Source organism: Notechis scutatus, chromosome 2 (assembly GCF_049901735.1).
Source record: "Notechis scutatus isolate UNSWTSFEM ecotype Mainland chromosome 2, rNotScu1.2, whole genome shotgun sequence".
NCBI classification, from domain to species: Eukaryota; Metazoa; Chordata; class Lepidosauria; order Squamata; family Elapidae; genus Notechis; species Notechis scutatus.
In genome coordinates, this window is record NC_142010.1 from 45,530,948 (window position 1) to 45,543,078 (window position 12,131).

The following is a 12,131-nucleotide window of genomic DNA, read 5'->3' on the forward strand; positions in this document are numbered from 1 at the left end:
GATACATCCAGAGTCATTTGTTGAAATGGACTGTTATAGAGATCAATTAAAATTTTGAATAGTAATTGGTGGGTGTTTTTATGGGCAGAAGAAAATCTTAGCCAAGAAAGTCACCAGTTGCTGCTGTATGGGAGAGCAAGAGGTCTAGTCCAATTCCAGATGCAAAGTAAGGACGCTGCATAAGGGCAGCAGAATTTAGGTTGACACAATTTCCTCTTGGAGGAAAGAACAGCTCCTCTTCCCTTTTTTGCTCACCACTAACGTGAAAATATTACATCTAAAACGTTTTTGCCTGCCACAGATGGAAGCGAGTGGTGCAATATCCTTGTTGTGAGCATAGCAGGGCTACATAAATTTGCATAGGTAGTTGTCAACCATCAATAAACTTAACCCTAATCCATGGAGGCGGAAGGAAGCATGACACATCATAAGCAGATATGGTTGATTGACGTACAAAACTCACTGCGGTCAAAAAGGTACAAGAGCCAAAACCTCATTAAAATACCCCATGGGTGAGGTCTAAATCTTTCTGTGACATTTTTCCATCTGTTAGAAGAAAATTCTTGGTCTGTTCTGAACTGGGTCAATGAGTACAGGATGCCTTCTTGAAATAGAGGTAGAATGTATTCCACAGAAATGCAAACGCTAAGCAGTTGAAGGTGGCCACGTTTTGAAAAGGAAGGTTTGGAAATATTGATAGACAAGGTTAGGCTTTGTTAGTACAGCATGCAAATATAATTTGCTTGGGTGGAGGGCTGAGCTGAGTCTGGCAGGAAGGAAGTGCCGTTTCATCACCCCTTGGAGTGAGATAATCTTTGTATCTGTTTGTGTAAGTTGGCTGTGGGCCCAGATCTGGGGAATCTTTAGTGTTTCTCTAAAGGATTTTGGTATCTTAAGGGGCTTTTGGTTTTTGTCTTGTTGACATCAGCTTATTTCCTTGTGTAAGAGGCTCTTAATAAATTAATATCAATAGGGTCTGAAAAGCTTAAGGATCTTTTTGTCTTACTGTTTAAGTTTAACCGATAGCTCCAGGGGTTGCTAGGATCAATCTGTGGTCTAGGCTAGTAACTGTGTCTTAGACCTAGAGGCTTTCACCTTCTCACACTTCTATTTGCATAATTCAAAGAATTAGACACTTGAACTTATATATATTAAAAAAAAAAAGAACCTTGCAGACTGATTCATCCTTACTGCCCTTGTTTCTCCATTTATCCAAGTAAGTGATGTTAGGGGCACGGAGAATTTTATTTAGAAATGTTAGGCGCCGGCCTGGGGCCAAAAATAGCCTTTTGCTCGCATCTACCAAAAAAAAAAAAAGTATGGCCCTTTCCTGTAAGCGAAGCGTCGTCCGTCCGTCCGTCCCCCTCCTCCCCAAATTCTGGCCGCCCGAAAGTGTTTACCCCCGCCCGCCGCGTTGCCACCTTTCCTTTCAATGCCTCGTTTCCTTTTCCCAGAAGTGATCTAGAAACGGGGCGATCGAGGCTCCCCTTGACGTTTTGCAATGCCCCACTTTGCTAAAAGGCAAAGACTCTTGCGTCACGTGTAGCAACTGATGTCAGGAAGGGCGAAACCCGGGGAGCTCGGGGCGGAGCCGAGTCCTTTCAAGGCAGGCAGTCTGAAAGCCGAGCGGTGAGCTGAGTGGGAGCCGCGCCTCCTCCTCGGACGGAGCTGTCGGGGTGCGGCAAGTTGGGGGAAGCGGCCTCGACTTTCTTAGCCTGCCGCTCTGAAGGCGAAGCCGAGTCCGGCGCTATTGCGGGGCCTCGCTCTCCGGGAAGAAAGCGCCAAGTTCACCTTCCCTTTCTCATCTGGACGGACAGCTCTTGTGAATGGCTAAAGGTAGAGAGACGGGAATTCCCAGGCCTGTGACGCAAGCGGAGAGCGAAATGGCTCAGCCGCCGCCGCCGCCCTGTTCCGTGGAGAGGTCCAGTCCCCCGTCTCCTTACCTCCACAACTTGCCCTCCTGGGTGCTGGAGGACTTTTGCCAGAAGATGGACTGCCTCAACGAGTACGACTGGATGCGCTTTGGTGAGCAAACCGAGTGGGTGGGGGAGAAGGGAGGGGATGTTGCTGTTTGGATCTTCTACTTCGGCAGCTGTACAGAATGAAGGTGAATGAATAGAATTAGAATTAGAATTCTTTATTGGCCAAGTGTGCTTGGCCACACAAGGACTTTGTCTTGGGTGCATAAGCTTTCAGTGTACATAATAATCTATAAGTGATAAATCATAATCATAGTCATCATAAAAATACATTCATCATAAATCATAAGATACAACACTTACGGATAGTCACAGGATACTAAATAAGCAATCAACATAAATCATACTAGGAAACTAAATAAAACAATATAAATCGTAAAGATACAAGCAGCAAAGTTATAGTCATAAGTAGAAAATGAGATAGGTAATAGGAAAGATGAGAAGACTACTAGTAATGGCCTTACTAAATAGTTTGACAGTGTTGTGGGAATTAGTTGTTTAGCAGAGTGATGGCATGGGGGAAAATTGTCCTTGTGTCTAGTTGTTCTGGTGAATGTGAAACACACACACACACACACACACATACACACTTTAAAACCTCACAAAAGTACTGTATATCTTTGCTCTAATGAACTGAAATGTTAGGTATTGCAAATTCTGGCAGTGTGCCCACCCCCCCCACCCCCCCATGCCAGAAAGAATTTAAACTGTCTTGGTAAAATAATGATAGAATGTCTTATTAGAAATCTACTCAAATAAATGTCCCTGGGCATTTCTCAAGAAGATATGGCATCTGTGTGAAAGATCAGGATCATTTTGGAACTGCATTTCTTATTTCGGCTTCTGTTTTGTTTTGTAATAAAAGAACTATCTCTTTTTTTAATGGAGATGATAAAAATTAATCTCATCTGTCAGTGAAAAGTGCCTTAACAGTAAACTGATTTATGATTCCTTTAAGAGGCTTCGGTAGTTTTAGCAAAAGGCATTTCCATTGAAAGTTATTCACTTATTGTGATCTGTCCTTATTGCTTAACCCTTCTAATAAAAGGCTTTTTGTTACAGCTATACCTCTTCTTCCTTCTTTTGAAATAAAAAAGAGCTTAATGAAAGTGTGATCTTGGTGTCTCCATTTGTATGTTCTAGCTACAAGAGTCCTCAGAGAATATTTGGATGTAAATTGTTATTTCAGTTTCCCCACATGGTTTTTCATTAACTGAGGAGTTTCAAGTATGTCATACATAAGAAAGCCTGTGTCATCGTTGGCTTTTTAGTTCATTCACAAATAATTATGAGTCACGATTTATGAACTGTTGGGATTGCATTCCTGAAAAATGAAGAATAGTCTGCTGTGGAGTGATTTCCCATCAATGAGGAGTGGGGCAGCTCCTCTGTGTATGGTATTGCCTTGTGCAGGGGAAAGATGCCTCCAAGGTACACCTCCCCTCCCGCCCTTATGCATGTTGAATCCAAAGGTGGTATTCAGCAGGTTCTGACCAGTTCTGAAGAACCAGTAGTGGAAATTTCGAGTAGTTCGGAGAACTGGCAAATACCACCTCTGATTGGCCCCGCCCCCATCTATTCTCTACCTCCTGAGTCCCAGCTGATTGGCTGGGTCTTCTTTTGTTGCCCTGCACAGGAGAACGGAGCTGGAAAGCAGGTTAGTGGGGTGGGGAGAGAATGGAGATTTTGCAGTATCCTTCCCCTGCCACGCCCACCAAACCACGCCCACAGAACCGGTAATGAAATTTTTTTAATCCCACCACTGAGACAGGGGTCAAACTGGCAGCCCAGAGGCTTTATGCGTCATGTGCAGGCCACGCCCACCCCAGCTCCGCAAATGGGAAAAACATCACATGACATCGCGAGTTTGACACCCGTGTTATAAGTAGTTTAGGAGAAATGTTCCTTATCAGTATTAAATCCATCTTAATTCTGCATAGGATGTTGACCTATGCCATGCAAGCTACTGCATTTCAAGAAGTTAGGAACATGAAAATATGGCACTCAGCTGGGCTTCACTTAGGTCTTGTCTCTGCGGCTGATGAGTGATTTTTCTAGCAAACAACTTAATGGCTGGACTTTATATGCAAAGTATGTCTTGTACTTCGTCTTACAATAAAAAGAGGACATCACTGGTGTGGCAAATGTCTGTCCTGTTGCCAAAACAGATAAAGAATGTACTCATTTGTCCAATGTTTGGATACTTTCACTAAAGTTCCTACAACTGGAGTCCCTTTTCTCTCAAGCACTTGTCTGTATATAAACAAACAGAAGAGCCAAGGCAGCTGGAGTTCTCTCTGGCTTCTCTTTTTCATTTCTCTGCTGCTCTTGTGAAGGGAAATTGCCATGACATGCCTATCAATAGATGCCAGATGTTGTACTTCCTCAGCAGGGTGGAGGGGGATGAGGCAGGGAAGCAGGGAAAAGTTGGAGTCTCAAGGGAGAAGCAAAACAGGTCTGTACAAATCTGAAAGGGGCAGATTTAAACAAACAAGGAAAGTGGAGGGAACCTTCGCAGCATTTAAACAAGCAAGGACAGTTGGAGATGAAGAGAAAGTCCACTCCCATTTGGAACAGTAATAGCAAAACCAGCACTTTAATGCTTGCTTTGGAACCACAGATTTATTTTCTGTTAATACTTCCTTTTGCTAGCAATTCAGGTTCCTTGTAGTTCAGATTGTAAATCTCAAGGTGTGCTTAAAAATAAATCTGTACTTCTAGTATTGAGGGAGGAGTTCACAGGTAGTAAATCAATGTTACCTTACAAATATGCTGAAGTTTCAGACTCTGGTTGGAGCTTAGTTTTGCTGAAATTGATATTCTTCTCTGGCTTGGATTAATGTCGAGCAACACAAAAGTTCCTTTTGCTTATCCCCATTATTTTTTTTAAACAAAATCTGTTGTCAGAAATGGCATGCCCATACCTTGTAAGGGAAGCCTACTCAAAAGTCTGAGGACCAAAGGTTCTACCCCAACCCTCGTAGTGTGAGTTTTCATCACTATGTTGTTTACCTGGCTGCTTGCTAAAGCTGGAAACCATTTTAAGGGGCATGGTGACACAGCCTTAGGGAGCAAATCCACGATGATTAATCTCTATCTGTTTCCTTTTAAGTTGCACCCCAAATTTGTAGCTTGAACAGTCTTTCCATTCTTGGAGGGGAAAAGACTGAATGAAAATCTTTCCATCTTTATTTGTCTGAGAACATGTATCTCATTGGTGGAATTCAGATGAAGCTAAATATACTGTACTTACTTAACATTTCTTGTTTGTTTGTTTTCAGTATTCAAGCCTTGCCTTTTTTTTCCTTCCTGAAAGTTCATTTAAATTGTTCCCAGGAGAGGCTGTATTTTCTTTAAAAAGCTGACACATTGAATCCCAATGTGTAAGCAGTTACTTTCCTCATCACCTATGAGAAGAATTACCTCTAGATGAACAGCAGAATTTGATAGTTACTTGAATAATTGGAATAAAATTTACCTATTTCTTTAATACTCACTGGTGGGGCAAGACATATGGATGGATAGCTGGTCATTTGATGCTCCACTAATGTTCATAAATGATAGCAGAAAAAATGAGGAAACATAGCAATTGACTTCTCAACCTTTCGGCAAAGCTGTTGTGATTACAAAAGGCCAGTATAAAAAAAGGAATACAGTGCTGCATATGAGGTCCACCCCTGAAACAGCTTTTCTCTCTTCCAAGTTCTAGGGCATCAGCAATTTATAGCTTTTTCATGGAACAGTAAAATAGGGTGTTATATGGGCAATGAAGAGACTTGCATAGAACTTTAGCCAACACTGTTTCCTTATAGTTGCCAGTCATCTGCTAAAAAGACAAGGAATTGTGGTGAGACCTCCATTGTCACTATTACCTATTACATATAAATAGAATAATGTTAAGCAGAAGTAGGATAACATATACCTTTCCAGATTATATGATCCTCCAGTTCCCACCAATTTTAGCCAACGTTACCAGAGAAGATGGATGTTCAAGTCCTACAAAATCTGAAGAGCTGCATGATTTTTTTCTAGACACCCACAGCATTAGTTGACATCTGTCCTCTTGCATGGCTTAAAGCAATATTATTCTGTTTTGTGTTGTATCTTCTGAACTGTTAATGTGCAGATCTGTGTCATCATGTAGACCAGGGGTGGGCAAACTTTTTGGCTCGGGGGGCCGCATTCACTTTTAAAATTTGACAGACGGGCCGGGTCAGCACAAGATTTTTTGGGAATCGCCCCCCCCTTCCCCCCCTTCTTCTCCTCCTTCCCCTCCCCTCGGAGGCCCCCTGAGTCAGGAGTTGCTACTGCCGGCACGGCTCCAGTCCCACGTTGCCTCGGGAAGGGAAAGGCAAAAAGGAAGAGCCGCGGCGGTGCTTTGCAACAGCAGCAGCGGCACCGGAGGTTCAGGCTCAGCGGCTCCTGGTTTTGCCTTTCCCTTCCCAAGGCAACGCGGGACTGGAGCCGCGCGGAGCTGCGCCGGCGGTAGCAACTCCTGACAGCCCCAGCCGGACACCTGAGCAGAGCCCGGGCAGAACTGCCTGTTGCTGCTGCGGGCGCTGCTGCGGGCGTCTGGCTGCCCAAGTAAAGAACCGCACCAGCTCAGGGCAACTGTGAGGAGCAAGAGGGGAGAGGCAGAGAAGGAGGCAGAGAAGGAGGAGAGCACCTGGCCAGTTGGGGGAGGCTTCTTGTGCTGCGAAAGAGGCGGCTAATGATCTCCGGCTCCACTCTGCTTCTCCAACATCCGGCGCTGCCCTGTTCTGTGCGCCGGCTGCTCGGACTTGCTGGGCCTGACACAGAACAGGGTGGCGCCGGATGTTGGAGAAGCAGAGCGGAGCCGGAGATCATTAGCCGCCTCTTTCGCAGCACAAGAAGAACAGGGTGGTGCCGGACCATTGAAGAAGCGGAGCAAAGCCGGAGATTAGTAGCTGCCTCTTTCGGCGCAGAAAGCTTCCCCCAACCAGCCGGCTGGTCTCCTCCTTCTCTGCCTGTTTGTTCTGTATGGCCGAGGAGGAGGAGACCAGCTGAGAAGCACGCTGCCAGGCGGGGGCCACGCGGCGCAGGGCAACACGCCACCGCCCAGCCCTGGCGAGGGAAAGCAGTGGGCGTTCCCTGGGCGGTGGCCTTGGCCCCGCTACCAGGGAAGCGGCTGCCCAGCTCCGTGTTGTGTGTGCAATTTTTTGGCGCGCGGCGCGGGGTCTCTTTTGGCCGGCCCCAATTTTTTTTTCAGAGGGGAATATTTTTTTTTCAGAGGCGGGCCGTATTAAAATGACCAACGGGCCGGATGTGTCCCGCGGGCCGTAGTTTGCCCACCCCTGATGTAGACAATGTTGGTAACTGAATCAGCTAAAAATAAAATAAATTCAGATACCTAAGCTATGCTATATGAAACTTTTCTTTTCAATCTAAGGAGCATCACCAAAGTAGATTTTAGGGTCTGAGAATGTAGAAAATTATCACAGTCAAAACTATTCCCTGTGATCATAGTGAGAAACTTGATACATGTCAAATGTTACTAAGATACAAATCCCAGATTTCCCCATGATCTGCCATCCTGGTTATAATTGAGATTTGTAGTACAGCAATATCTGAAGTAGGTTCCCCACTTACCATTCAATAATATAAAGCTCTGGATTAAATTCTGAGGTAAAACCATGGGAGTTTCCATGTCTTTCAGATTCAACAAGTTCAACCAGATGATAAATATGTGTGAAAGGAAAGTGACCTGTTAATCAAAATTGTCTTGTTTTGCTTTCAGCATCTCATGTGATAACTGACCAGACTGAGCTGAGAAAAATCAAATGCATGGAAAAAGCAGGAATTAGTATAACAAGAGAACTGATGTGGTGGTGGGGAGTGCGGCTTGCGACGGTCCAACAATTGTTGGAACTTCTGCAGGAATTGGAGTTCTATAGAGCAGCACAAGTGATTTCAGATTGTACGTACCTTCTGTCTTTTCTTGAGCTAGGCAAGTGAAAATATGCAAAGAGCAGAAAAGATATAAGAAGTGCTAAGCTAAATAAGGCCATCAGATGAGGTTTATACTCATTTATACTAACATGTTTCTGGTTGCTTCTGCCTCCCCCATATTCCTTGATACCTAGCCTTTTCTTCTTTAATCTTCTCATTTCTCCACTGCATTACAGCCTGGCAGATTCCAGCGGTATGAAATTTCATTCTACTGCATTGTTTTTAACAAAGAACATTGAAGAAAAGATGGGAATTTCCTGAAAGATAATAGCATTTGCAGTTTCCCTGAATTCCTGTTATTTGCTTCGGAGAATTCAGATATTTATCTCAATGCAGCTTGTACTCATTGTAGAAGGCCATTTGTTTGCACCCAATGCCTCACCCAGAAACAAATGAAATACAGGTAGACCTCAACTTACGACCACAATTGATGTTGCTAAGTGAGAAATTTTTAAAGTGAGTTTTGCCCCACTTTACGACTTTTTTTTTTGCCACATTTTTAAAGTGAATCCCAGCAGTTGTTAAATTAGTAACACGGTTGTTTAATGAACCTGGTTTCCCCAGTGACTTTGCTTGTCAGAAATTTGCAAAAGGGGACCACGTGACTCCAGGATATTGCAACCATCATAAATGTGAGTCAGTTGTGAAGCATCCAAATGTAAATCACGTGACCATGCTGCAATGGTCGTAAGTATGAAGAATGGTTGTGTCACTTTTTTCAGTGCCCTTGTAACTTGAACAGTCACTAAATAAACTGTTGTAAGTCGAGAACTACCTGTATAACTGAAAAAATTAAAAGATTATTATGGAGAAATAGATATTGAAATTTATATATTATTATAGATTGTTCTCATCGAGGCCTATCTATACAAGTGTAAATGCAAGTATTTTGAGTAGAAAACCCATCTGAATTGAATTTGCAAGTCTCAATATCCTACTGCTCTGGCTCTACACATGTACAATTAGAAATTCTCTACCAATGTATTTTATATTTACAGGGAAGTCACACAACCATGATTCTGCCAGGTCTCTTTTCAAGTGCCCTGAACAGGAGAGTGACTTGCCACATCAGCATGGGATGAACAATAAAGAGAAAATAGGAAATGGGATGGAAGTATCACCATTATTACCAAACTTGACACAGATGCATAGAAGACAGAATGGTATGGTACAAAAAGCATTTAGACTTTTTTTTTAAAAAAAAACCTTAAGTTTTGTTTAGTTAACAAAGAAAGGAAAGAAGTTGCTAATTGTATATGCAACATCTTATTTCTTAAATGTACTATAGCAATAGCACTTAGACTTATATATACCGCTTTATAGTGCTTTACAGCCCTCTCTAAGTGGTTTACAGAATCAGCATATTGCCCCCCACCCCCAACAATCTGGATCCTCATTTTACCCAGGATGGAAGGCTGAGTCAACCTTGAGCCTGGTGGGATTCGATCTGCCAAATTGCAGGTAGCTGGCTGTCAGCAGAAGTATTTTGCAGTACTATCAAATGTAATGCTTTGTTTTCTTGATTCAATCAAAACAAATTAAACTCTTTTCCACACTAGAGGTTCATAGTTGTCGGGCTTATCTTGCATAACCATTACCACAAAAATGCATCTGTTTCCTAGGGTACAGGAGAGTGATTAGACTCATGCATTACATCACCTTGTGACTAATTCCACATAATTTGTTGAACTATTCATAATGGCCTGGCTCATGCATAATATTAAGCAATAAGTCACACTTACGGCAATTTTCCTTATATTGGTATATCAGGCATGATATTCTTCCGATTAAAATCAGAATTCCGGTTTTTTTGGGAATCCCCCCCCTTTCCCCCCACCCCTTCTTCTCCTCCTTCCCCTCCCCTCGGAGGCCCCGAGTCAGGAGTTGCTGGTGCGGCTCCACGCGGCTCCAGTCCCGCGTTGCCTCAGGAAGGGAAAGGCAAAAAGGAAGAGCCGCGGCGGCGCTTTGCAACGGCAGCAGCGGCTCCTGGTTTTGCCTTTCCCTTCCCGAGACAACACGGGACTGGAGCCGTGTGGAGCTGCGCCGGCGGTAGCAACTCCTGACAGCCCCAGCCGGATACCTGAGCGGAGCCCGGGCAGTCCGAGCGCAGGCCGCTGAGCGGCAGGAAAAGGGAGCTGGGCCAGCCACAGACCAGCCTCCGTGCAACACGCCACCGCCCGGCCCTGGCGAGGGAAAGCAGCGGGCGCTCCCTGGACGCGCGGCGGGGGGTCTCTTTTGGCCGGCCCTGATTTTTTTTTCAGAGCAGAATATCATGCCTGGTATATGCCACATATATTGGATTTCAATTCCCGTAAATTCTAGCATGACACATTGTCTATGGATTTATCTATTAATTAAAATTGTTTCCTGCCCATCTTGCCACAAGGTAAGGTGCAGGGGTGGGATTTTACCGGTTCAGCCTGGTTCTATAGAACTGGTAGTTCCGAAGAGCAGCTGACACCAAACTGATTCACTGCGATGATCTTTTGGTCATCTGTTTGGCCACCTGCCTGCCCTGGCTCTAGTGCCGCTTGTCACCTGGAGCAGGTGAATGCTTGCCAGACCCGGTAATTTGTAAGTAGTGCGCACATGTGCATTTGGCATGCACACGTGCAAAGCGAACCGGTTGTTATGCCGTTAGGTCCCACCCCTGGTAAGGTGGCTTACAACATTAAATGGATAATTAAAATTTGAACTCTAGACATCTGGAAAGCTCCAGGATGACTGGATAAAGAAGTAAAGTCACCATTGAGTTGAACTCAACCTCTAATGACTATGTAAACAGATCCACAGGAGATCAATTTTCCTTACAATAGTCTAAAAATGAATTTGCGATTTCTCTCTTCCAGGATGTTTCATCCAGTTCCCAGTGTAGCCTAGGGAAAAAATTGCTTAGTAGCCCTCTGTCTGAATAGTAACTAGATACATTCTTGCATTGCTTTGTCAAGATCAGTCACAATTGACTAGGATCTGCAACCCAAAATGCTAGAAGATTTGTAACTGTTTTAATTTTCTGAGTACAGATATTTGAAATGAAACAAATATTCCTCTCCTCTGACTCCAAAACTGCAGAAGTAGCCTCTAATGTATTTCATTTTGTTACTTTCAGATCCTCTTTTAAAGGTAGATTCAGACATGCCTTCTTTATCTCTGCCACCAACTTCCATGGACCTCCCACATTCTTTACATTCAAATTTCTCAGATTTCTCAAATGAAAAGGTAAAGAGTAGGAAAACTTGCACTATTTTAAATTATTTTCTATGGATCATTTTTATTGCATTTAGCCAAAATACTTTTGCAGTCAGTAAAGTATATTACTTAAGCATATAGATAGTAAAGCATTATATTATACCAATTTATACTAGTATACTATTATACTAATAAGATATTAATTTGAAATATACAATAAGAGTTTTAAAAACTCTATTATCAGTATTATTGGCTATATTTTTATCGGTAAAAATAATTCTGTGCATAGTTAGCAACTATCTCCTTTAAATGTTTTGTTCAAATAAGATAAATATTTCATTAAAAACGAATTGTTTGATAGGGTTATTATGCAAGAGGCAAAGTAAAGCATAACAGTTAAGATGTTGGAGTTTAAGGCAGCTGTCAAATCCTGGATCCCAGCTTTTTTCAAGAGAAGCTAAGCAACAATATAACATCCCGTCCAAAATCTTGCAGTTCAGCTAAATTATCCTTTATTTGAGGCAGTAAATCCTACAAACATCATGGATCTGAATCTGGTATTAAAATGCAATTAATAAATAATTATCAGTTTGACACTCATTAGATACACAAACTAAGCCAATTGCCCAGTCTAATGTTATGAAAAACCATCCATATATTCAGGGTTGAATATATTTATCCCATTCTAGGAAGGAACATCCAAATATGCTGTATTCTGAAGATATACAATGTGAGAGTTATGAAACAATGCATATTAGCACCTGGCAGTTAAAATAGAAAAGACTCAAGAGAGTAATAAAGGAAAAATATAAATAAAATGTATTATATTAGTTTTTAGTAACATTTCATGTCATATCTTCAAACTAATTTATACCACTAACCAAATCAAATTGAAATGTATACTTTTTGGTAGGCAATTCTAGTGGTAACCAGAATTAGGTATAGTTATTTTGGAATGAAAGCCTGTGGTGTGGCTTGAGATTGAAAGTAATC

General features: G+C 42.7%; 1 protein-coding gene across 4 annotated transcripts in view; it reads left to right on the top strand.

The window, feature by feature from the left end:
* Positions 1-1,533: 1,533 nt before the first annotated feature.
* IRAK2 (interleukin 1 receptor associated kinase 2) overlaps positions 1,534-12,131 on the top strand; it is a 24,121-nt gene continuing 13,523 nt past the window's right edge. For all 4 annotated transcript variants that reach the window (XM_026678644.2, XM_087954628.1, XM_026678652.2 and 1 more), the window contains exons 1-4: positions 1,534-2,025; positions 7,738-7,917; positions 8,948-9,112; positions 11,059-11,168. In XM_026678644.2, the coding sequence (XP_026534429.1) occupies positions 1,827-2,025; positions 7,738-7,917; positions 8,948-9,112; positions 11,059-11,168 (654 nt within the window). In that variant the 5' untranslated portion in view covers positions 1,534-1,826. The remainder of the gene's footprint in view (positions 2,026-7,737; positions 7,918-8,947; positions 9,113-11,058; positions 11,169-12,131) is intronic.